Genomic DNA, 27,576 nt, shown 5'->3' on the forward strand with positions numbered 1-27,576 from the left:
CCCCCAACCATTTGTGTTTGCAATTTTTTTTTTTTTTTTTTACATGGGATAAAAGTAGAGCTAGAAATTGGTATATCATATACTACAGTTGAGGAACAATGGGAAAGTAACTTTGCTTTGAAAGTTGATAAACTTGTAACCCAACTTTTGAGAAAATGTCCCTTGAATGTGTTGGTGCACCTACTGGAGAGCTCTTCTTTGTCTACACCCATTTAGCATCGCTCACGTTCACTTAAGCCTTAGCTCCACCCATCTATTTTAGGATTCACATGTGAGGCCATGTGCTAAACAGAGTGAGTACAGTAGTGTACTAAACAATCAAAGATTTAAAGACTAAAAGCTGGTTTATACTACAGCTATGTCTGTAGACATTTGTCGCAGTGACATCATGAACATTCTATTGTCGTCCTACATCAAAGTTGTTGTTGTCTTTATGAAATAACACACAAAAACGACAGGCTGCATGACATCAGCAGCCTGGTGGTCTAAAATAGCATACCTGGTGTATTTTAACATCAATAAACCCATCCGTTAAAAAAATAAATCAAGTATATGTCAATCTAGCAAACCAGGCAACTAAAAGCAACTTTCTAAACATTGTTTTGGTTTGTTTCTAGCTTGTTAGCTAGCTAGCCAGTGTAAATAATTACCATATCATAGCTGACAATTACTGAACTTTAGCTCATTTTTATTAATTATTACATTTAAAAAAAACGCACAACAAGATCATTATTTAAAAGTTAATCGTGAGCTAATTACAGGAAATAGCTGAGAGTGTGACGAAAAAAATTGCTAGCTAGCTAACAGTACGCTTTAACTTGCAATGGAAACAACTTTCTGTCAAAATTTGAAGCGTATAATATCTGAAAATGTAGATATCTAGACTTTCTTACCCATATACATAGATTAACTCTTGTCCCTCTCTGTCACCAGATGCCATGGTTGCCCTTGGTTTGAAGATGTAATCCGGAGAGAGGTGTTATATACAACAGCCTTCTGTGTGTTCTCTTTTCAACTCCCTCCGCATATTTGCAATCAAACAAAATACTTTTCTCCATCTCTTTATCTATCAATACTCTGCTTCCCCCGGGCATTCCATAGATTATTTTGGATATGTGTGCCCATCAAAACTGTTTTCACACCGTAACATAGGGGGATAGGAAATGTTACGAGGTTACAGTGCACTTCCGAGATCGCCATACAAAAAAAGAGTCTGACAGCAATATCCAGGAATTTTACAGGATCAAGTTCAATGTGTAATTAATTTGTTAAATGCTTAGTATATGATATAACGACAAACAGCAGTATCATACATGTAAGGAAAGAAAGGTAGTGTTTTATGTCACATGATTTTTGCCAAATCTGTGAAGACTCCAAACATGAGAAAGGGTTGAAACATAGATTTGGATTAATCTCATAAATTATATTTGAATGTATAGTTGAAGTCGGAAGTTTACATACACTTAGGTTGGAGTCATTAAAACTAGTTTTTCAACCACTCTACAAATTTCTTGTTAACAAACTTTAGTTTTGGCAAGTCGTTTAGGACATCTACTTTGTGCATGACACAAGTCATTTTTCCAACAGTTGTTTACAGACAGATGATTTCACTTACAATTCACTGTAACACAATTCCAGTGGGTCAGAAGTTTAGATACACTAAGTTGACTGTGACTTTAAACAGCTTGGAAAATTCCCGAAATGATTTCATGGCTTTAGAAGCCTCTGATAGGCTAATTGACATAATTTGAGTCAATTGGAGGTGTACCTGTGGATGTATTTCAAGGCCTACCTTCAAGCTCAGGGCCTCTTTGCTTGACATTATGGGAAAATCAATAGAAATCCGCCAAGACCTCAGAAAAAGAATTGTAGACCTCCACAAGTCTGGTTCATCATTGGGAGCAATTTACAAACGCCTGAAGGTACCACGTTCATCTGTACAAACAATAGTACGCAGGTATAAACACCATGGGACCACGCAGCCGTCATACCGGTAAGGAAGGAGATGCGTTCTGTCTCCTAGAGATGAACGTACTTTGATGCAGAAGTGCAAATCAATCCCAGAACTACAGCAAAGGACCTTGTGAAGAAGCTGTAGGAAACAGGTACAAAAGTATCTATATCCATAATAAAACGCGTCCTATATCGACATAACTTGAAAGACCGCTCAGCAAGGAAGAAGCCACTGCTCCTAAACTGCCATAAAAAGCCAGACTTCAGTATGCAACTGCACATGGGGACAAAGATCATACTTTTGGGAGAAATGTCCTATGGTCTGATGAAACAAAAATAGAACCGTTTGGCCATAATGACCATCGTTATGTTTGGAGGAAAAAGGGGGATGCTTGCAAGCCGAAGAACATCATCCCATCCGTGGGATGGTGGCATCATGTTGTGGGGGTGCTTTGCTGCAGGAGGGACTGGTGCACTTCACAAAATAGATGACATCATGGGGAGGAAAATTATGTGGATATATTGAAGAAACATCTCCGGACATCAGTCAGGAAGTTTAAGCTTGGTCGCAAATGGGTCTTCCAAATGGACAATGACCCCAAGTATTCTTCCAAAGTTTTGTCAAAACGGCTTAAGGACAACCAAGTCACGGTATTGAAGTGGCCATCACAAAGCCCTGACCTCAACCTCATAGAAAATGTGTGGCAGAACTGAAAAAGTGTGTGCGAGCAAGAAGGCCTACAAAACTGACTCAGTTACACCAGCTCTGTCAGGAGGAATGGGCCAAAATTCACCCAACTTATTGTGGGAAGATTGTGGAAGGGTACCCGAAACATTTGACCCAAGTTAAACAATTTAAAGGCAATGCTACCAAATCCTAATTGAGTGTATATAAAATGATGACCCACTGGGAATGTGATGAAGGAAATAAAAGCTGAAATAAATAATTATCTTTACTATTATTCTGATTTCATATTCTTAAAATAAAGTGGTGATCCTAACTGAACTAAGACAGGGAATTTTTACTAGGATTAAATATCAGGAATTGTGAAAAAGTTTAAATTTATTTCGCTAGGGTGTATGTAAACCTCCTACTTCAACTGTATCTTTGTTCCCACTTTATATCTTAATGATTTCACATGATAAAATTAGGCACATTATTATTGTCTATGTAACAGCCCCAAACAGTTTTCCACTAAAATAAATGCTCACTGGTACCATAGTTTAGAACTGTTGAACAGCACTTCTGCCAAACATATTGTGCATATCCAAGGCTTTTCCGCAATGAAAGACAGTGAATCCCACTAAGAGAGAGAGGCGCATAAATGAATGAAAAGAGCACATCTGATGATGAATGCAAGCTATTCTTATGTCTGAAGTCAGAGTACTACAGAAGAGTAGCAAACTCTCCCAAGAGCTCTGGATAGGAGTGATGCTGGGTTCAAAGCTCTATCTATCCAGTATCCTTGTATACAGCTGGCTCTCCTTGATGTTAGTTTTAACTGATTACCCCCTGACTGCGGAGAATCTCTTTGGTAGGGGAAAAGGTTGCGCGCGTTTGATGATTGGCCAAGGCATTTGTTTGTTTGTGTAGATCTGGTGTCTTTGTGGGCTGTTGTCTGTGTTGCTTGTGGAGAAAGCTAGCCGGCTGATGCTCAGTCACCTCGAGACTCCGATCAATACGCGTTCTGGCGTGGCCGCATGACTCAGACCCACCTCATCAGACGGCCACTCAATCAGCAGCCAATAGCAGCCAATCCCCTGGCGGCTATCTTTGAAGCGCCTTGTGGAGTCCTCTGGAGTCTCCCATGATCTTGATTGTTCCATACCACCCACTTACTGCCAGCCCAGCTCCTTTTAACTAAAAGTAGCCTCCCTCCCACTCACCAAGGCCAATTTGCCTGCATTCTTGTCCTCTGTGGATCAATTCAGATACTCCATTTTAAACGGCATACTGAGTCTGGAATGAGATGCTTAATTCAATTAATAGAACGTTGGGGATGTTTTCTGGTACACTGGACACCATGATTTGGGTTTTAGTTGTAAGCACCAGACAACATCGAAACGATAAGCTTCATTCAATGCCACCGAGGCTCGTCAGATGAAATGTGTTCCAAAGGTCAGGAAACTGGTTTGTGGAACGTTAGCCGACGTGACACTAATGTGAATATAATTAGGATGTGACGTTGGTTTGGCATCCGACTTGCCAACAAAACCATGAGTACAGTCATGAACTTTGACACCGTTGGGCTGAGTAGGGCAATATTGTTCCTTGTTTTCACAAATTACCCTTGGTGGCCTTTTACGAAGGCAGAGTGGCAGACAATGATGGTTCATGGCTCGTCTCCTCCATTTTCCCTCCCTCCACCCTCACGCACTCCCCCCAGACTCCACAACGAGGGGCGCATGCTGGACATCTTCCAGCGTCTCAGCATGACCGAGGGATCCTTCTTCGTCCCCCGGGACCTGGAGGTGTCCAACCAGGAACTAGACTACATCATCCAGAAGGCCGAGCAGTGGAGGGGCTTCAATGGAGAAAGACGCAAGGTGAGCCAACGAGCCTGCTTAATGTCCCTAAACCATGACCCCAACCAAACTGGGCTGGCTCGGATATTTTCTTTCCACATTTTCCTTTTCAGCACTGTTCCATTAACTATGGTGGATGCCTAACCAGGCCAGCTCAACTCAGTGGTGTGAGAAGGCCTTTATTATGACCACACTACTGTAGCCATGCTCCCTGCTCTCTGCTGTCCTCAAGTCGTAAGTGTTTAATTGGATTAATGGTTGTTTTCTTACTGAGAGGATGAGCAGAAAGACCCTGTTGATACTAATCCATTAGATTGCTCCATCTAACAGGCAGAGAAATTGTGGTTGGTTGTCTGTAACCGCGGGTCATGCCCGCTAGGGTCTAGGACCAAAGGGATATATTCTGTGGGTGAGCTGATTGGTTAGCGAGGGACTTAGAAGAGTGGTCAAGATAGACTCCAGTTATTGTCCATTACTAGATTTAATTTGGACACTTTATTAACGAAGATATTAAGTTCTAAGAAGATACATAGAATAAGCTTATTTTCTATCATTACATTTTCTTTAGTTACATTTCAGAAAGCCAAGGAATTCATCTCAAAGGTCTTTAGCTTCATTCTAATTAGTACAAGATAATTACCAAAACAGAAACTCAGCTAGCGGGCTGCCTGATTAGTCTGTGGAAACCAATTTCCAAAGATATTTCATTAAAGAAAGACTACTCAATCAACACACACACATGCATGCACACACACACACACACACACACACACACACACTGCAACAGGCATTTGGTTAATGTGAACTTAGCATGGACAAGTCGATGTCAGAAGGTTGTGGGTGCAGGAAATTCCAACGTCCCCATGAAATGATTCTCATCTGAGGGAAGCTGTCATCTTCTGACAGGCACTATGGGTCGGTGAGGATGACACAGCGATGACACTGTATTAGCATGTAACCACGGCGGTGGGGAATCTATGCATAGTGATTGAAAATGTGACTTCTGCAGATAAGAAAATAGAACATAGCGATCCAACCCCATTTAATTTATTCTGTACAATTTGTTAGTGGCATACATCTCTTATTAACTTTCCTGCTCTCTCTCTCAAGTTCATACACTCCCAAATGGCTACAGCTTGTACTGTACTGCAGCCTCCCTGTAAAGCCTCCCAAACTATTTAGTGACTTTCTGATGAGATATTATAATACCTGTCAACCGAGGCGAGTGTAAGTGAAAGATAATTGCCACCTCATCGTAAATGCAAAGATTTTGTTCAGCTGTTTTGTGGTAGCACACCATTTCAATATAGACTATGCTGAAGCCAACTATGTACAGTGGGGAGAACAAGTATTTGATACACTGCCGATTTTGCAGGTTTTCCTACATACAAAGCATGTAGAGGTCTAATTTTTATCATAGGTACACTTCCACTGTGAGAGACGGAATCTAAAACAAAAATCCAGTAAATCACATTGTATGATTTTTAAGTAATTAATTTGCATGACATAAGTATTTGATACATCAGAAAAGCAGAACTTAATATTTGGTACAGAAACCTTTGTTTGCAATTACAGAGATCATATGTTTCCTGTAGTTCTTGACCAGGTTTGCACACACTGCAGCAGGGATTTTGGCCCACTCCTCCATAAAGACCTTCTCCAGGTCCTTCAGGTTCCGGGGCTGTCGCTTGCAATACGGACTTTCAGCTCCCTCCAAAGATTTTCTATTGGGTTCAGGTCTGGAGACTGGCTAGGCCCCTCCAGGACCTTGAGATGCTTCTTACGGAGCCACTCCTTAGTTGCCCTGGCTGTGTGTTTTGGGTCGTTGTCATGCTGGAAGACCCAGCCATGACCCATATTCAATGCTCTTACTGAGGGAAGGAGGTTGTTGGCAAAGATCTCACGATCTCACGATCTCACGTTTCATTCTCCATGCTTCACGGTTGGGATGGTGTTCTTGGGGTTGTACTCATCCTTCTTCTTCCTCCAAACACGGCGAGTGGAGTTTAGACCAAAAAGCTCTATTTTTGTCTCATCAGACCACATGACCTTCTCCCATTCCTCCTCTTGATCATCCAGATCGTCATTGGCAAACTTCAGACGGGCCTGGACATGCGCTGGCTTGAGCAGGGGGACCTTGCGTGCGCTGCAGGATTTTAATCCATGACGGCGTAGTGTGTTACTAATGGTTTTCTTTGAGACTGTGGTCCCAGCTCTCTTTAGGTCATTGACCAGGTCCTGCTGTGTAGTTCTGGGCTGATCCCTCACCTTCCTCATGATCATTGATACCCCACAAGGTGAGATCTTGCATGGAGCCCCAGACCGAGGGTGATTGACCGTCATCTTGAACTTCTTCCATTTTCTAATAATTGCACCAACAGTTGTTGCCTTCTCACCAAATAAATATATTTTACAGTCCAGTCTAGCAATGTGCCCGTTTCACTTTTGGACATACCAAGTTAGCTAAGGATCTGTGCCATACCAATTTAACTAAGGATCTGTGCTATACCAATTTAACTAAGGATCTGTGCCATACCAAATTAACTAAGGATCTGTGCCATACCAAATTAACTAAGGATCTGTGCCATACCAAATTAACTAAGGATCTGTGCCATACCATGTTTACTAAGGATCTGTGCCATACCAAGTTTACTAAGGATCTGTGCCATACCAAGTTTACTATACTCTTGCAAAAAAGGGTTCCAAAAGTGTTATCCAGCTGTTGCCATAGAACCTGTTTTGGTTCCAGGTACAACCATTTTGGGTTCCATGTAGAACCCTCTGTGGAAATACTTGGAACCAAAAGGGATGTACCAGGAACCAATAAGGGTTCTTCAAAGGGTTCTCCTATGGGGTCAGCCAAATATCCCTTTTTTCTAAGAGTGTAAGTATCTGTGCCATACCAAGTCAACAAGTCTCTTTTTCTTTTCTTTTTCTTCACCTTTATTTAACCAGGTAGGCAGTTGAGAACAAGTTCTCATTTACAACTGCGACCTGGCCAAGATAAAGCAAAGCAGTGCGACACAAACAACACAGAGTTACACATGGAATAAACAAACGTACAGTCAATAACACAATAGAAAAAATCTATATACAGTATGTGCAAATGAGGTAAGATTAGGGAGGTAAGGCAATAAATAGGCCATAGTGGCGAAGTAATTACATTTTAGCAATTAAACACTGGAGTGATAGATGTACAGAAGATTAATGTGCAAGTAGAGATACTGGGGTGCAAAGGAGCAAAAAGAATATAACAATATGGGGATGAGGTAGTTGCATGGGCTATTTACAGATGGGCTATGTACAGGTGCAATGATCTGTGAGCTGCTATGACAGCTGATGCTTAAAGTTAGTGAGGGAGATATGAGTCTCCAGCTTCAGTGATTTTTGCAAACTTGTGGTCTGTTTAGGTGTGAGATCTTCCTATAGACCAATTGCCTCACAACAACTTTTGTGGGTTAAGCCTATTCATTCAAAGCCAGTCTTTCCATACAAGTAAATATAGTTCAATATACAGTATATATATATCAAGTATGTGGACACCCTTCAAATTAGTGGATTTGGCTATTTCTCCCGTTGCTGACAGTTGTATAAAATCGAGCACACAGCCATGCAATCTCCATAGACAAACATTGGCAGTAGAATGGCCTTACTGAAGAGCTCAGGTACTTTCAATGTGGCACCATCTTAGGATGCCACCTTTCCAACAAGTCAGTTCATCACATTTCTGCCCTGCTGGAGCTTCCCCGGTCAACTGTAAGTGCTGTTATTGTGAAGTGGAAACGTCCAGGAGCAACAACGGCTCAGCTGCAAAGTGGTGGGCCACACAAGCTCAGTGTGTAAAAATTGTTGGTCCTCGGTTGCAACACTCACTAGGGAGTTCTAAACTTCCTCTGGAACCAATGTCAGCACAATAACTGTTCGTCGGGAGCTTCATGAAATGGGTTTCCATGGCTTGAGCAGCCACACACAAGCCTAAGCTAACCATGCACAATGCCAAGCATCAGCTGGAGTGGTGTAAAGCTCGCCGCCATTGGACTCTGGAGCAGTGGAAATGCGTTCTCTGGAGTGATGAATCACGCTTCACCATCTGGCAGTTCTTTGGAAGAATCTGGGTTTGGCAGATGACAGGAGAATGCTAGGTGTGAACTGTAAATTTTGGTGGAGGAGGAATAATGGTCTGGGGCTGTTTTATGGTTTGGGCTAGGCCCCTTAGTTCCAGTGAAGGGACATTTTAACGATACAGCATACAGTGACATTCTAGACAATTCTGTGCTTCCAACTTTGTGGCAACAGTTTGGGGAAGGCCCGTTCCTGTTTCAGCATTACAATGCCACCCGTGCACAAAGTGATGTCCATACAGAAATGGTTTGTCGATCGGTGTGTAAGAACTTGATTGGCCTGCACAGAGCCCTGACCTTAACCCCATCGAACATCTTTGGGATGAATTGAAACGCCGACTGCGAGCAAGGTCTAATCGCACAACATCAGTGTCCGAACTCACTAATGCTCTTGTGGCTGAATGGCAGCAAGTCCCTTCAGCAATGTTCCAACATCTAGTGGAAAGCCTCCCAGAAGAGTGGAGGCTGCTATATCAGAAAAGGAAGGACCAACTCCATATTAATGCCCATGATTTTGGAATGAGATGTTCGACTAGCAGGTGTCCACATACTTTTGGTCATGTAGTGTAGTTCATCAATCGTTGTCTTCAGCATGAGATGGAGCTAGTGGAGGTGAGACGATACTCCCCACCTTGAATCGTCCTCATGCACCTCCCTGAACATTACATGAGATACAGTCTCAGTTAATACAGTTGGTTGTAATAGTAATTAGTTTGGCTTGTTTATTGGATAGAAATTGGGCCTCCGTTTTTCTGGCGACTTTGAGAGAAATTAGGGCCCAAAGTTTATGATTAAGAAAATGCTTAATTTAGCCTGATGGCCTCTCACAGTTGTCCTACTAAGTCTTCCCTACATTACGTAGATTTCCTCGCTGCACTGCAACAATTACAGCATACTTAATATTGTCCCTAATTTGGCTTTATTAAACTGATAAAATGCTAACGCATTAAACACATTTGCCAGCGTGATTAAAATATAGGGTTATTGCATTTTATGATTTTTACATTATTCAGGCCGGCGATTTTTCACAGAAATAAGATTGGCCGTGCCATTATTTCATCATTATTGGAGCAATTTCTCCTGTGCAAAAAAGGGTCACTTTCCTAACTCAGCAAAGACATATCCCTATTAAACTAATTTGCCTACATGCAAATTTTTGTCATTTTTCCCTCGTTAACTATTTATCAGAGACAGGAAAAAAATATATTCATGAAGGAGAGAGGGGAGCAGCCCGACAGAGCTGAAACTAATATTTTGCAACTCTAATGATTTTTTGCATCCTTAATTAGATAGAATAAGGTTGATATGATTAGGTCAGGATGTAGTGTTTTTCATTAAAAATACATTTCAGAAACTGTATTCCAAATGTGCCCTTGCAATTAAATAATGAATCCAACGAGTTTCTTATTACGGACCCAATTAATATGAGAGGGAAGGGCGTAATTTTAATAACAATGGGCCACGAGGCCTTCATTAACCAAGAGAGGAGGGAAGAATGGATAAAGAAATAGAGGAGAAAAGATATTCACAGGTACAGTATAGTGATGGTGTGACGGGACATAGAAAGTTTTAAGGGTCAAGCAAGGTGGTGACAAAGGGTCAATGACTTGATATGACCATTTATCTTTGAGTCCCCAGTCACAGTTCGTGCTAGCAAGAATATCAAACTAAACAAAGACAGCCTCAAGGGCAGCCATATTTAATTTACTCTCTGATAGAATGTGTGTTAAGTACACGGTTGAACACTCACTCTTAACACAATCCAACACAAGGAAATGAGAGAGGTTAATGACAACGTTGACTAAAACCAGTTTTCTCTCAGGGTGCCCTCTGCCATAACATGGGGCGCGATCCTTCCTACCTTTTTACTGTACATGTGATGTTTCCCTCCAGCTCTGAAACAATAAAAGAAGAATCCACATTCAATAACAAATCTGCAAATGGCCCTATTATTATCAAACTTGTAATTTTCATGATCATAAAACATAATCTAATTTTACTTTCTTACTTACCAATGAACTTTTTATTACACCTCACTATTCTTCCAGGCCTTACAGTATACTATCAGTTCTATTGCCGTAAGCTTTGAATATGACTTAAAGGTGGTGGCATCAGATTAAAGCACCAGCTGTTGAGCTGATCCAAAGTGGGTGAGTGGGCCTCCACTCATACCTGACTTGGAATTCGATCTGAACACTTGCGGAGGAAGCAGTCGGATGAGTTTTCATTAAATTCTTATCATCTAGCTAGTGTCAATGATGGTGGTTGATAGATGCACCCACTCGCTGATGTCATCGCTTACGATCGATTAGACCATCTACATCGGCACCTTTCCTAGTTCTAGTTCTCCAGGGAAGTTACAGCAGAAGCCAGGCTAACTGCCTACTGCATTAGTCGGTTAGCACACCGTTGTGGGAGTCTACTGCAACCGAAAACTCATAGTGGAGCTCAGTTGGTAATGAGCACATTAATTATGGAAAAGCACTGATGCAGATGGACCTAATTAATTGTCTGCCGTCACCCTCTTGATTACTGTACCTGGAAGGGAGGTGTTAATTTCGGTAATACTTAAGCAGGTACGCAAACAGTTGTGTCAGAGTGGGGGCTGTGACAGTGACTGAGGAGAGCCCTACCTCACTAGAGTCATTGTCACCGTCGTTATTCACCAGAAGTTTCCGGGTGACATTGTGCTAATGGAAGTTGTCGTCTCGACGATGGCCCCAGAGATGTTTTCGCAACTGAACGGCGGTCGACAACATCGTGGCGGCGGCGTTTGTCTCCGTATGTCTAGGTAATGGGTTACCTTGTGCGAATTTGGGGAACACCCAAGGTGCTTTGCAAAACATGCTTGTGGGGGGTAAACCTGTTGAGGTTTGGATGGCACAGATTGGAGCTCTAATGATAACTGGGACTGTGCTTCTCTTTCCTTAATCATGTGAGAGGGGACTATGTGTGGTCTCCTCAATCTATACTAGTCCCTCATGTTACCACTTCAGCTTCACTCGACGTAACTTCTTACCCATTGGAATTACCATAACAACCTTTTGAGTTGAGTTGAGCATTGAAATGGTTATTCTCTTTATCCGGTATCTGAGCCTCTGGTAAAGGTTTTAGCCATTCTGTTTAACCCCTCAACAATGTCCTCTGCATGATCTACCTCAAAACAATGCTGCAACCCCTCTCGATTCAGAAGACTCCAAAGCAGACGGTCAGAAGGTACGTGACATTGTTGATGTTCACCACACTCTCTGAACCTTGCCATTTTGGCTTCCCCATTCCTGCTCTTCACTTATGTACAGTAAAGTGAGACGTTAAAGGGGCCCCGAGAGACGACCACCTCCACCGCTAAGGGAATAAGGCCATCACCCCAGACCAGGGGAGCATTAGCCCATGACGAGAAGCCCAGGAACCGCTTGTCAGTGGAACAATGGCCCAGAGAGCCCCCCTACAGGAACCCAAAACAGGAACACAGGAAATGGAGAGGAGTTGATATGTCACCGCGGTAATATAGGAGGGGTCATCTGGAGTCGATGGGGGTAGTGTTGGGGGCAGGGAGATATGGGGATCACTGAGGGCAGTTCCCCCATCACCCCTCACCCCTCTCATCCCACACCCGACCCTGCCATAGAGTGGGGGATGTGTGTGTGTGTGTGTGTGTGTGTGTGTGTGTGTGTGTGTGTGTGTGTGTCTGTCGCATTAGGTCCGAGAGTGGCTTCTTCAATTACAGGGGGCTATTAGTGGACAGTGCTGTGAGCCTCCGTGGCCCGGGGCTACAGCAGCCAGCCAGGCAGGCACAGGGAGCAGGAGCACAACCACTCCACTCGCCGCTGCATTAGAGTGCTCAATATGAGATGTGACTGCAAAGGGTACATGCCTGTGTTGGTGAAAAGGTCACAGACTTTGGGGGGCAGTAATGTGTGAAAGCGGTGCAGTCGCACAATGGTTAAAGAAAGAAAAAAAAGATATAGAAGCACTCACTCAGCAACCCCCCCCCGTTCTACTCACAAAACGCTGCAGCCCTGTCTCCATTTTTTAGTATCGCCGCGTTCACCCAGGGCTACTCTGTGATTCGCCGAAGATCCTCGGAAAAAGCGTCTGCTTTGCTTCGATTTTGGAAATTCTAGGCCTTAGAGATGCAGCCATTGTTGTAATTGTGTAACACCTCAAACTGAAGAATGGACGGTCAGTTTGTGTGTCTCTGACACTGAACCTTCCCTGTGTTGGCTTTTTGTGCTCCCCATGTCTCCTCCCAGGCCCATAGAAACAGAGGCATCGGTTCGCGTTTGAACTCGTCCGTGTGAACGTTTAATTACTGGGAGTGTCAGCCTCTGCTTAATATGTCCCTCACCATTAATCCAGGAAGAGGATATTATTATCTCTTCTCCTCCCTAAACCCTGGGCAGGCTTTTCTCTGGGAGTCTGAGATGGAGAGAGTAATAGAGAAGGAGAGAAAGAGGGAAAGAGAAGAAGAGAGAGAGACTCGTCACATCATAAGTAGGTCTGTATGGTTAGCACCCCCCATCACATGCCAGACAGATGCAAACTTACACGAACACAGTTTTTTTTACAAAGTGGATGTTTTCTAGTTAGTGGTGTTTTTGCACTTGTAGAGATTCAGGGATGTTGTATGCCCTGTCAGCTGTCAAAACATTGTCCAGCTGGAAGCCACACAATTGAGTCCACATGTTGAAGTCCTGTCTCTCCCTGCTTCTTCCTTCCCTCCCTCCCTCTGTCTCTCCCTCTCTCTGCCTGCCTCTTCTTGGTTCTTCCCTCCCTCTGCCTGCCTCTCCCTGCTTCTTCCCTCCGTCTGCCTGCCTCTCCCTGCTTCTTCCCTCCCTCCCGGCCTCTCCCTGCTTCTTCCCTCCCTCCCTCCCTCTGTCTCTCCCTCTCTCTACCTGCCTCTTCCTGGTTCTTCCCTCCCTCTGCCTGCCTCTCCCTGCTTCTTCCCTCCCTCTGCCTGCCTCTTCCTGGTTCTTCCCTCCCTCTGCCTGCCTCTCCCTGCTTCTTCTCTCTCTCCCGGCCTCTCCCTGCTTCTTCCCTCTCTCCCGGCCTCTCCCTGCTTCTTCCCTCCCTCCCGGCCTCTCCCTGCTTCTTCCCTCCCTCCCGGCCTCTCCCTGCTTCTTCCCTCCCTACCTGCCTCTCCCTGCTTCTTCCCTCCCTCCTGGCCTCTCCCTGCTTCTTCCCTCCCTCCTGGCCTCTCCCTGCTTCTTCCCTCCCTCCCGGCCTCTCCCTGCTTCTTCCCTCCCTCCCGGCCTCTCCCTGCTTCTTCCCTCCCTCCCGGCCTCTCCCTGCTTCTTCCCTCCCTACCTGCCTCTCCCTGCTTCTTCCCTCCCTCCTGGCCTCTCCCTGCTTCTTCCCTCCCTCCTGGCCTCTCCCTGCTTCTTCCCTCCATACCTGCCTCTCCCTGCTTCTTCCCTCCCTCCCGGCCTTTCCCTGCTTCTTCCCTCCCTCCCGGGCCTCTCCCTGCTTCTTCCCTCCCTACCTGCCTCTCCCTGCTTCTTCCCTCCCTACTTGCCTCTCCCTGCTTCTTCCCTCCCTACCTGCCTCTCCCTGCTTCTTCCCTCCCTACCAGCCTCTCCCTGCTTCTTCCCTCCCTCCCGGCCTCCTCCTGCTTCTTCCCTCCCTCTACCTGCCTCCCTCTACCTGCCTCCCTCTCCCGCCGTCCTTCTGCCTGCCTGCCTCTCTCTCTGCCTGCCCCTCTCTCCTTCCCTCTGCTTGCCCCTCCCTCCCTCCCTCCCTCCCTCCCTCCCTCCCTCCCTCCCTCCCTCCCTCCCTCCCTCCCTCCCCCTCCCTCCCTCTCTCCCTCTCCCCTCCCTCTACCTGCCTGCCTCTCCCTCCCTCTGCCTGCCCAGCTCTTATGGATCCCGGCCCGTTCACTTGCCATCCATAATGCAAACCAGAAGGAACAAATTGGACTGTCGGCGAGGAGTGAACGAGTGTTCTTCAGCGGCACACAGAAGAGCAAATGGGATTTTTAAAGAGCTCATCTTGCACCATTTTTGAGTGTTTTGCACACTGGCTGAGTCTAATTTGTCTTGTAGTTTGAAATTATTATATCGGAGGATTAGCAGAGAAAGTTTGCCTCGGTTGGATTCCAATGGGATGTGGACACTAATCTAAATAATAACAGTTTGCTTCATTGAAGAGTATTTAAAGAACCAACATTTTGGCACAATTGACATGAAGCAGGAATGTATCTCTAGAAAGTGGTGGACTTGGTGGTGGAGAGTCGGTTGTCTTAAATCTGGAGTTAATTTTAGCTTTATTAAAAGCAGTACTATTAATAAAAGTACATATCCTTCTTTGTGATCCTACGACACTATGAGAACCAGCCTGCATGTGAAACCATCTGCCCTTTTTACTTTCTGACCATACGTTTGTTAGTCTTTTCCCTCCTCCTCCTCTTCCTCCTCCTCCTCAGTTGCTTTAAAGAGTGTGACCTTGAGTGTTTCCTGTGGCCCAGGGGGGAGCAGGCCTGCTGATTGTGACAGGTGTCTCGTCTTAACAGGATGGATGATGACATCCTCTGGAGAGATAGGTTGGAGGGACTTTAATATCTCTTATCTCTCCCATAACCACATAGATGGATATACAGCACTGCACTGTCAAGGTGGCCCCGCTATAAGCAGAGAATCCCAGGTCTAATTTTGTTATCGGCAGTTATCATCCTCTGAAGCCTTGAAGGGCCGATTGGAATGAAGCCACTTGTAAGTGGCCGGAGAGAAAATCAAGAGATGTTTCACTTTGGCCCCTTTTTGGGGGGCATCTCAATATCCAATGGTACAAAGTACAGTGGCATTGACTATAGGTATGTGGTACATCATAAAGAAATCTTCAAATTAACCATTGTGTTTGTCATCACTTAATGCTTTAATGAGGGGTTGACTTTCCATGTAGCTTCTATGGTGTGACTTTATTGGGATAGTCCCCTTATGGATGATCTGTAGATCAGTTAATGCCTTTACGCCACCACAACAACACAACAAACCTGGAGAAACTGTCTTCCTTCCCCCTCAAGGCCCCAGTGGTTGAGCCTTGGTACTAAGTGGGGGGTTACTGCTATTGGAAGTGGGGCGGTGCTGCGACAGGAGTTGCTTGTGGAATGAGTTGCCGTTATTTTCCCCCTACCAGATAAAAGGAGATTAGTAACAGTGAATTATGCATATCTTATTTCCTGGATCATCTCGAGCAAGAGATGCTATCTCGCTAAGAAAGTTAGTCTGCATAAATTGAACATGTAAATATTCATTTTTGCTTGTTTACCTTTTTCTATAAGTCCAATTTGAAAAGGAGCTGATATTGAGTGTAGTTTTATAACCATACTGTAGTGTATATGCACCTAGGTATATCCAAGTAGATAAAGACAAAACTGCCCCTTGCACCATACGCACAATAATGAGGGTGAACGGACCAAAATAAACAAGTACTGTACTGAATCAGCCACAGTGTAGTTACTGTGTGCACTACTGTACGTAATACCAATCGGTTGCCTGTCTTGGCCGTCTGTGCATTTAACCAGACACAGCGTGTTTGAGCACAAATCAGATGCGTCCGTACCATTTTAAAGCTGTCCCAATTACACAAACAGACTGGCCCTGTATCGAGGACGTCGCCGACAATAATAGCGTCTCTATTTCCATTCTAATGGCTGGCGTTGGCCTGGGTTATCCATGCGTATGTATGGCCCCTCTCTGATTCCTGCTCAGTGACTCTCTATGAGACCTTCAAATTCGATTTGATCTACACAGCAGCAGTAGCAGCAGGCTTGGAGGCCCCAGTCTTCTGCTGCCTACCTCTCATCTGGGGAAACGGGCCTTGAACCTGAGCCAGCTCTGTGCCGAGGCAGGGAGGTATGGGAGTGACCATCCGCAGCTCAGAGAGCCTCTGCACAGAGAGACAGCCCCCCTCCCAGACCCAGGCACTGGGACTGCACACGTGTGTGTGTCTTTCTGTGTGTGTGTTTGTATGTGCATGTGCACATACATGTGGCTGGATAAGGGTCTGTGGACAAAGGAAACAGACATGGCTGCCACCTCAATAGTTGTCACTGTTCTTCCATCTGCACAGTATGTTCAGTACATTTGTGTTCATACGCTGGTACCGCTAGCTGGCCTGCCACGCCTCTCTGGACGGTGGTACAGTAGTCTGGCTCAGCCAGGGGGTTGAGCCATGCAGCCCGATGGATTAAGCATGGGGTAGAGGGTCAGGAGCTGCCAGAGCACCCAGCCACTGCTGCCCATCAGCCCCATGCAGCCAGCCTGAGCCTGGGCAGCCCAGCCGGGGCTTCCATCCTCCATCCATGTGCGACTGACAAATAAATAACCCAGCCTGTCCACCACCCAGGCAAATTCAAATGCACCTGTCAGCGTGATGAAGCACTCGCCCGCAGGGAAGCATTGTTTACATTTTCACTCCACTCTTCGCAAAAGTGAGATTCTAATTATTTTCCCACTGTAAATTAAAGCCAAGTGGGACAGAACTGAAAACCAAAAGGCCCCCCCCCCCCCCGTGGATGGAAGGAAACGGGCGTCACTATATATAAATTGCGTTCGGGTAAAATAAAAAAAGGAAAGGAAATGCGGGTGGATGGTACTGAATTGGAAGGTCAGCGGCTTTCGTCTTGATAAAAAGACAGAGGGAGGAGAACGAGAGACCGAGAGAGAGGTGAACTGCTCACACAGGCTGCAGTGCACGTCGAGTTTTGTTGTTTTGCTCATTACACATGGGTCTTGAGATATTCAGCCAAGTGGAATACATTATAGCCCCACATTTCATACATAATAATGTGCCAAAATTGCACCGCGTTATTTGTCATCCCGATGACAAGAGAGAGAGAGAAGGGAGAGAGATTTAATTAGTCCAAAGGAGCATGCAAATGGGAGGTAAAATTAGACTAGAAGAGGGAGAACCTAGGGATGAGTGTGGATGGTAATGATGGCTATCTAGTTTGGATCAATCATCCAGGGATCAGGGAAGGTGACAGGCCGGCTCGTGCCCAAGCCCCAGGCTCCCTTCCTGGACCAAGGCCAGCACAGCTCAGCCTGTCTGTCTAGATTTCTATGGAGGCCTCTCCTCTCTCTCCAACCTCCAGCCCCATGACTCATACAGTACACCACTACCTGGAAAACCTTTCGCTGACACGCACCACCTAACCTGTAGACACACTCACCACTCTGGGGATTATTTAACTCTGTGTTGTTTATTAGTGATGTATAGCCTATGGCTGGGGTTTTCAAAATGGAGGTTCTGGGCCTACTGGTTGGTTGTAGCCAATTCCAAATGATTCTCAGCTTATGACCATACTGTAGCTCAAAACATTTTGATTGCGGAAGTGTCGTATGAACATTTTGATAAGGTAGGTCAGGGGGGTAGAATGTTTGGGGGATCAGTTGTGCAACAGGGACAGAAAACCATGAGGTCATTAAGGAATTCCTCTTGTTTTAGACAACCATTGACACGTCACAAAATGGAGTGAAAATGCCACGGTGATATTTGTAAAGAGTCAAGTTCGAGTTACCTAAATACAAAACCTCTTGCTGAAATAGTTTACTGAAATGGTTATTACTGAAATAGCTTCACCCAGTGGAAAGTTTCTATTTCTGTCAAATGTGTCTGCCCTCTTTTTAGTTGTTAGTTGCAAGTTTATATATTTCTTTTAGGTATGCATATGGGTCAATTTTAAAAATGAAGCTGAAAGGCATATTTTTGGGGGTATGTAGTGCATTTAGTCATTTTATTTAGGGGTAGAATTATTTCAGCCTCAAACTGTTGAATAGAAGAGCTTTATTAAAGTGTCTTAACTTCCACTCTCATTATGTTCCTTATCTGAACACTGACACGTTTTCAAGCTTGCTCTTTTGTAAATATTTATTATTGAATGCAAATAATTGATATACTAAATATTCCCTTACTTGTTTAAATACTCACTTCGCTGACTATAGACACTGTCATACTGCATAACCATGGAGTTACATAAAAATACAGACAATTTGCGATCTTCTTAGTGTTATATGCAGTCTTGTTTATGAACAGTGGACCAATGACTGCTGTTAGATTCCCTACCCACTTCCTGGATCTACCCCTCTGTGCATTTGCGGTAATGTCTACATTTATGTCCTTGCTGGGAGACATGGCTTGCTGTTTATAGTCCCTAAAATAAATAATGCTTGTCTCTTCCCATGCGAGTCAAGAGACTGATACAGACTCTATCAGATTTCCTAAATGCAGACGTCAACGATAAATCGAGGCAAGATTGGTCGGAATTAGGTTAGCTCACTTGAATGCTATCTGCTTAACCCACAGCTGTTCGGCCTGCTACACCCAGGCATTGAATGTAAATCAGTCACTTAGTGCTATCAAATGGAACAATGGGGAAGAAGAGAGCACTCAGACTTGGGCTCGTATAGAAGTCAGGCTGGCCAGAAACGGAACCAACCTCCTAATGCTCTCTCCCTCTCCCTCTCCCTCTCCCTCTCCCTCTCCCTCCCTGTAGCTACAGCTCAGAATATGATTCACCCTGAGAACCATAATGCACTGAGTGAAATGGCATCCCCGTCATCCGCACACAAAAACGTTTCTATGTTTGTCTCAATGTGTTGTCACAGGGATTTCACCAGCAAATTGGCCAATGTGGCCACGGCACAGGAAATGTTATAGACAGGAGAAGGAAATGTAGTATTAGTGAGAACAATTGAAATATCTCATGTTTTGTGTCATCTGATGCATTTCTTACGTTGTCCCTCAACAGCTATCAAATACACTACTCAAAAATATACAATGAATCAATTCCTGTTATCGTGATGGAAGATTATTGGGGAAGTATGTCACCAGATCACACCAGTCAAGATAGTATGGACCTAGAGGGCACAGCTTTACCCTAATGAATACTGAATTGGCGTTAAAGAGATGCGTCCCCCTGCGTTTCCTTCCTTAAATGTTTGTGGCTGGTCTTCCCGCTTTCGAACCAAAGCGACTCTTTGACATTTGTGACAATGAGGTCGTTCTCTCCAGGCTGTCTGCAGTGTGTTTAGAGCAGTTGTCTAATTACAAGTAGGAAATGACTTGGGTGTTTTCGAACTGCCCTGAGTTGTTTGGCTAACAGTTTATGTAGTTAGAAGAAAATCAGGACATCGATACACTTCCCAAAACGAAGTCTCTCCTTCAGCGTGACCCTGCCACTCAGGCCCTGTGAATGAGTTGGCTTTCTGGCTCCATGTTTTCTTAGACAAATCATAATTACGGAGCCAATTAGGGGGTCACCTTGAGTTTATAAACTCTGCTGCCGGGAAAAAATTCCTGGTGCCTTTCACCCAGTCTTAACCTTCACTGTGTGTGTGTGTGTGTGTGTGTGTGTGTGTGTGTGTGTGTGTGTGTGTGTGTGTGTGAAAGAGAGATTGTGTGCCTCCACAGAATGACTCATGCCTTAATTAGGTCCTTGCTCTGAACCTGGCAGGATGCGGGCCTGCCTCCGCCTGCCTGGCTCCCCCACCTCCACACAGACAGTCAGTCCCCCAAATCTGGTTTCCATCTCAGAGGATGAGTCCTTTTACTCCGGCACAGCCGCTCGGTGCTCTGTCTGTATTTTTTCTCGCTCTCTCTCTCCTTGGTAAGAGAGGCCTAGAGGACCCTCGAAGCAGAGGCCTTGAATTACAAGAGAGAGTTGTTGTTGAGCTTGTCTCTGTCTGTGCGTGTTTGTCTGATATTGGAACATATTTTTAGTGTGTGTACGTGCCTGTGTGCATAAGTGAGGGTGTGTCCGTGTGTCGACCATGTCTGCCTGTGTGTGTGTTACCTCAACGTTCTCCCGTCTTGTACCTGCGTGTGTGTTGTTCAGAGGCATTGTGTGTGATGCGGTGGGAAAACTAACACACAGGCCTCTAAAAACAGGCGTTATCAGCCAGAGAGGCACCATGATCTTCACACATGGATGCCGTCGAGTTACATGACCTATATAACATGTTACACGCTCTGCTAGCTCCCTGTGTTGCCCTAATAGAGGAGGGCAGTGCATTACAGGTGCAGCGGCAGAGCAGGCAGAAGCGGCACGCACAAACAGCACCGCCACCATGGTTGTGTGTATGCCCTCGCCCTGGTACAACCTGATCCCTTCTCCCTTACCTGCTGCACGATCACTCCCCACAGGACTAGTGAAAGCGTAGTTGGCTTATAGCAGCTTAGCATACAAATTCTCTCTCCTTTCCTTTGTCCATATTTCTTGACAAAAAAAATAAGAAGAGTGCAGCCACATGTTATAAGTCAAGGTCTCGATTGATAATGTGAGTTGTGTTTGTGTTTGGCAACTTGATCCTCAGCATTCTTACCTTCTTTTCCTTTTCGGACGGTGCTCATCTTTGGATGTGAGGCTCTGCAAATTACAGAGGATTACTGTCAACTGTTTGGGTTTTAATTCTTTAAGAGCGCTGAGCTGTGGTCACAAGCAGGGCAAGGTATAATTACGTTGAAGTGAGCATTTGTGCAGGTATGCATCACTAAACCCTGTGTACTCTGTTGTACTCTCCCTCTTTCTTTCTTTCTTTCTTTCTTGTTCTCTCTCTCCCTCGCTCTCTCTATTTTACACACACACACATCTATTTCCCTCATCCCCATTCCCTCCCCCCTTCTCTCTTTCTTTCTTTCTTTCTCTCTGTTGGTGTAGAGAGGGAATGAACCCTGACTGCTTTGACAAGCTCCTGACAGTGTCTAGTTAGTGTGTGTCTGTGTGTGTGCATGCCTGCATTCATCTGTGTGTATGTGCGTGTGTGTATTGGGGAGTCTGTAATGAGGCTGACGGTGTCCCTGTGTGTGTCTCACTAGGTGTCAGTGTATGACTACATCTGGACAGAGGAGGGCCCCTGTGCCCCCCCCAGGGGTGACCCTCGTGGGGCCGTGCCCGCTGCAGGGGGCGAGAGCAGTACCCACGTGTCTGTCTACACCCTCTACCTGAGCGGGCAGCGCCACCGTTACAGGCACTTCCTACGCCAACCAGACGGTGCCATCCTAGAGGTAGGTTAACCCTGACTGTGCTTTCTCTCTCTCTCTCTCTCTCTCTCTCTCTCTCTCTCTCTCTTATAACCAGAGATAAAGACAGAGAGGAAGAGTGAAACTGCACTGCTTACTCTCCTCAGTGTGTGACCTAGCAGAAGCACACACACACCATGCACACACACACGCAGGGGAGAGCGACATTGAGGGGAGGGAAAAAAGAGAGAAGAGGTTAGCATGCCACTCCTCTCCTTTGTGACTCAGAGTGAGAGGAAAGGAACCGTACATTTCTCACTACACCTCCCTAGCAATGCTACACACATAGACAACAAGATGGTGCTATGGCCATAGGAAGGATTCTCCATTCTCCTTTCAAAGTAGCACCAAATGAGCACTGGCATGACTGTTATGATTCTCCCAGCTAGCACCAATGCTAACTCCCCACTTGTATTTTTCACCAGCATCCGCCACAACTGCTATTCCCTTATTTTGCACCCATGCTAACGCCCGTCTTTATTTGGTTTCTAGAATACTGGGTGCTGCACGCATTCTCCCACCTCCTGCTTTCCCCTGCCCTCGGCCACGCACACTCCTACCCTGAGTCAGTCAGGACGGAGCAGACTGCCGCACAGATTGGCTGTCTAATTAAATGTACCACTGATTCGGCTTTGTAACAACTGCAAGCACATGAATGAACTCCCCCGATCCCCCCGAGAGCAACCTGGATCATCACCATCCCGAAAAAAAGTCAAAAGAGAGGAAAAAAGAGATTAATGCCGGAGCTGCATCAACAGTTAGCTCTCGGGCGGTGTGGCGTCGTCCTAATGGGTCCCGTCATATTTTGACTGATGAGAATGTGTGTAAACACACAACGTGGCATATCTATTCGTTTTTGGTTTGTGTGTGTGAGCGCGTGCATGTGTATGAGTTTGTGTGCATGGTAATGTGTGTCCCTGTGTGGCCTCCAAACCTGTGTGTCACAAATGAGACATCTGGGTAAAGTTGTTTACTGAGCAATTTAGAAAATCACAGCAGAAATATTCATTTTCACCATCTCTCAGACAGAAATACAGTCACTGTAATTCCTAAAAAAAAGAATACAATTCACTCTTGGCATTTCTGCTGGAGAAAATCATTTGGCCCCGGACGGTAAGGGTTGAGGAACCAAAACAGAGGAGAATGTCCTGTGGTATCACCATCCACCCCATAGTGGCATGACGGCCACGCCTCTACGTCGGGTGGAACATGAGAGTGACGCCGGTGGCAGCCGTGTCCCCTCACCCCCGGCTGTGGTGTGTGTACGATAATGCCAGCTCTCCAGCCCTGCTGAGCTTTCTGCTTTCCACCCTCATTTCCCCTCTCCCTACAGCACGGGCCCTCTTTACATATTCAAACTAATCCTCCCTTGAATATATAGACTAGTTTTATGTATAGAGTGACATCCAGGAATCACCAAAGGGCATCCCCAGCCCTCGGAAGAACACTTGAGCTGATTTTATTAGTGCTTTATGTAATTCTGCCAGCAATATAGTCAGTGTATGCGACGGGGGGCTGTGTATGCGACGGGGGGCTGTGTACAAACTGGCCTGCAGATTTAAGGTGACAGCTCCTTGGAGAGGAATAACATTCAGGCAGTCCTGCCTGAGCAAAAAGAAAATATTTTAGACTGCACAATTCAAGGGTATAGAGTAGAATACCTTGTGCATATGGTTCCTTTCTCCACGAGTATAGTATTCTAAAGCCCCCTATGTAAGTTCATCATATTAATGTGTTCATTTTTGGAGGAAACAAATCTCTATTTTGAAGTGAGGCTTGTTTCCATATCACAATACATAACATATAACATTTGACCATTCAATGATATTGCTTTATCATCTTCAAATGTGATATGTTATTGTGATATGGGAACAGGTTCCTGTCTCCTGTAAATGATTGCCCATTAACCCTTAGGAATGACTACTTGCTGTGACCTACAGTGTCATCATTATTCAGTCCTGATGCTTGGAGAATGAGACAACTTACAATAGCCGTATTTATTTGACTTCTTTGAACTGTGAAAAACAGTCAGTCTCCCCTCTGCCTCCTTCGGTTAAAGGATTCGTCCAACTACTTAAGGAGGCCTTTCTTTGTTTACTGAAGCAATATTGACGGATGCTTAATTTCCACATAAGAGGTCTGTTTTTCTCTGGCAATGTCCTGGACAGCCAAGCCCTCGAGGACCAGGGAAAGCCTTAGACTAACATGACCACTGCTCCAGGGTTCTTATTTTTGCATATTAACCACAATTTACACTCAAAATTAATATAAACGAACACCTAAGAAAAGCAAGCCCTCCGAGAGGTGCCCTGAGCTATAGACACTTTCAGTGTAATACAGCAGTTTGGTGTGTATATTTGTATTGTTATTGGGGGGCAGCGGTCCATGACTAAGCCAAAAAAAAATATCATGCACATATTGAATATTCATTTGGCTAAACCATGTGATTCCTGCACCTGTATCCGTCTGGTTTTTAGTATTAAAGGTCATGTACAGACACAGACAAAAGGGTCCCAAAGGGTTCTTTGCCTGTCCCCATAGGATAACCCTTTTGGGTTCCATGTAGAACCCTCTGTGGAAAGGGTTTTTACATAGAACCCAAAAGGGTTCTACCTGGAATCAAAAAGGTTCTACCTGGAACCAAAAAGGGGAAAAATCCTTAGTTTATGTTCAGGGCCCATCATGCATGGCATTTAAATTATGGAAATTGGTCGAACCATGTTTACCTGGAATATTAACCTGGAAGGCATCTACTATTTTACCTTTAATATTAACCACGGCATGCTGGGAAATGGTAACAAATGTAGTGCAGCAAGAGTAGTAAAAGCAACAGTCCCATTGGCATACTTAGCCAAAAGGATTTTAAAGGTGGTGGAGTGTTTAAAAAATTTTTTTTACTTCTCAAACAATCATGAATAAACAGATGTTTGCCAGCTGCAAACTCACAATGCATCACTCTCAACAACCGTTGAGATTCTAGTAGGGCCCTCATAACAAAACAACTTCTGAGATGGGCCCATAACAGCTCCATCTGAGGAAAACAATATGGCCGACGAAATGAATGTGGGCAAAGTCATTATGTTCCCTACTAAAACCACAGTAGGTTTATGTTTCCCTGTCTTTTTCCTCCCAGGCTAGCATTTAAGTGTCTACGGCCTGCCAAAAAAGAACGATTTGAGTAACCAACTGTGCTGTTGTACCATCTCCTTCTTCCATATGTGAGTCCTGGATCAGCTTCTGTGAAAGTCCCATTAAAGATGCACAACTAAAGCTCCAACAGCTTGAATATTACTTCTCCGCAGATTATTTATGGCTTGGAAAAAGGCTGATAAGCATCTAAACTACGTTGTAAATAAAAACACTGTTCCGTGCAATTTCATCATTGTGTTTCTTTTGCTTTTGAAGTCTTTTTCCACTTGTGCCATTTAACCATTGTTGACGTTAGACTTCCTCACTCACAATCAACTTATTTCAATACTACATACTTAATTAACTTAACGTAGCTAGGTATGACTGTACTGTTCTTGAGTTATAACTAGGAGGGGTGATTCCCGTATAATTACAATCCGCCGCAAGCCCATGTGATGAACAGAGACAGAAAGAGGGAGAGAGATGCCATTTCAATATTGGGCCTCCTCATTGGTGTAATATGCCATCAGACCCCCATTACCCAGAACCCTTTGTCTTCACTTTCCATGACTCAGCGCTCCTTGTCCACAAATGACTCCGCGCTCGCCAATATTGACCTAATTCCACATTCGGAAAATGAAGAAGTTAACCTTTAAGAAACACCTCGCAGCAACATTAATTGACAAACTGCATCAATTCTCCCTCCTGCACCCCCTCTTCCCCCCGGCCGCATGTTTGATTGCCGCTTCGGAGCCTCGGAGCACGCTTCATTGGCTATGAGGTCATCCTGAGCCTTCAGAAATATGAACATGATTTATACAGGAAGTGAGTTCTGCTATCTGCCGTTCGGTGCCGGGGAAGGATACGTCCTTGGTCTTTGTATGTTGCATGAAGAGATTAATGCTTTCCCTGCCAGCCATATCGGCTTTGCGAGAAGACCTTTTCCAAAAGTGTATCGCGTCTAATTATCCAAACGCGTTTACACTAGTTTGGGGAGATTTGTGGGAGATTTTTTTTAAAGTTTACTTGAAAAACGTGGAACTGTGTTAATTCTTTCTGCACAATCTTTTTTTTTTCAATTCCCAGGCTTAAATATTTTGTAATTGCAAATTACTGTATAAACATTAAAACATTGGTAGTGAACTTGCATATAGAAACATTTAACTGTTGAAATATCTTCAGCACTTGAATGTGTCTGACAGTTTGTTTTTGTCTATGGTGTGTCCTTGAAGGTGATTGGTGACATGGACGGGGCAGAGCCTCCTCTCAGCACTATGCCCCGCCCAGGTCAGAGGACACCAGAGGTGAACCAGGAAGACGAAGGCACAAACTCCACCCTCCAACTCAGGGAGAGGAAAAGGAGGAAGCCTGTTTGGCGTGAGTCCAACACTCCTGTGCACTGTTTAATGGCTGTTTGTGTAGTGTGGTGTTTTAATGTTTGTTTGTGTAATGTTGTGTGTTTTAAGTGTTATTGCCTAATCCGTGCCCTCAGGTACTCATCGCGTTGAGCCAGTAGGAGACAGTGGGCATGGCTCGAGCTGCACTGCAAGGCCTTAGCCACTAATGTCACTGAAGTGAAACAAAGCAGGAGAGGACACCCAGGTACTGTCAACTAGCACCTCCAACGACCGCATCAACTGAAGGGACAGGGACTATAGACATACCCCTGGCAATAGACAACTAGCACCTAAGGCTCAACCGACCACACCAATTGACAGGACAGCGATTATACACATACCACTATATAGACAATAGACAACTATCACCTCAACCGACCACACCATATGAATGGACAGTGACTATAGACATACTGTACCTCAGTGATGGACAGTGACTGATGGATCAATTCAGAATGTGTTTATGAGCTCTCTATAGCATACTCACATAACAGTTCAAATTGTTCCTGATGATACACATAGAGATGGTTCAGGTAGAATCAGGCTTCTACAATAGCTTTTTCCACAGGTGGCACTGGTGCTAACAACCTTTTCACTTGGGGCATCAGCACATGATTTGATCGTACTAATAAAAATAAATAGATCATCACTAATGACCTCGCCTGTGTCCCAAAATGTGCCTGCATTCCTTACAGAACCAGGCTAATCATGACTAGCCACCTTTTAAATTAGCATGCCCTTGTGTTCAAAGAAAAGAGACTTAAAATGATGTGCAGATTTCAAAGTGCCATGTGTTCTTTTCTACGAAATCCTCTAGATGGCAAAAAACTATACTAGATACCAAAAAAACAATACTATACTAGATACCAAAACGATACCACCAACAACAACAAAAAAACAGGGAGGACTGTGATTTCACTCAGTTTTTCAGGTTTTGGTTCTTAAAAATCACAAAATTGGATGTTCTAAGTCCACAACAATGCTTAAACCACATCAGGGACCATTTTTGAGGTCTGTGAAAAATAGTTCAGGTGTGCACCAGCCAGACCGGTGTGTTTGTTTCTGTAGTGCACTTTTGATGGACTTTTCAAAACAAATGGCCGCTGGATTGATTCTACCAGGTGGTATAGGCTACTTTGTAATTACCTTTTAATTGCCTTTACATCTACCTGAAAACGGGTGGCTATCGTTAACATCACTAACAGCTACACAGTGTTAGACATATAGGCCCTATGCGCATAGCAGGGCCTGTCATTCAGGTAAATTTGCCAGTGGCACACCAGGCCAGTGCCACCTGAAAGCTACTGGCCCGAATGGAAAAAAATACTGGCCTGGGTCAAGATCTGACAAAAAAGGGAATGATGCATACATAATTTCAATAGAAGATGAGCAAGTGGCATATACAGGGTTCGTACAGACATTGGCAATTCAAA

The 27,576-nt window shown here is 44.7% G+C and overlaps 1 protein-coding gene across 1 annotated transcript in view; it reads left to right on the plus strand.

Annotated features, from left to right (window-relative positions):
• The window catches only part of ofcc1 (orofacial cleft 1 candidate 1), a 111,212-nt gene that overhangs the window by 72,369 nt on the left and 11,267 nt on the right, over nucleotides 1–27,576 (plus strand). The window contains exons 22-25 of the mRNA XM_064941015.1: nucleotides 4,341–4,500; nucleotides 21,414–21,602; nucleotides 25,979–26,123; nucleotides 26,239–26,348. Of these exons, the coding sequence (XP_064797087.1) occupies nucleotides 4,341–4,500; nucleotides 21,414–21,602; nucleotides 25,979–26,123; nucleotides 26,239–26,303 (559 nt within the window). The 3' untranslated portion in view covers nucleotides 26,304–26,348. The remainder of the gene's footprint in view (nucleotides 1–4,340; nucleotides 4,501–21,413; nucleotides 21,603–25,978; nucleotides 26,124–26,238; nucleotides 26,349–27,576) is intronic.

Source organism: Oncorhynchus masou, chromosome 28, assembly GCF_036934945.1.
Source record: "Oncorhynchus masou masou isolate Uvic2021 chromosome 28, UVic_Omas_1.1, whole genome shotgun sequence".
NCBI classification, from domain to species: domain Eukaryota; kingdom Metazoa; phylum Chordata; class Actinopteri; order Salmoniformes; family Salmonidae; genus Oncorhynchus; species Oncorhynchus masou.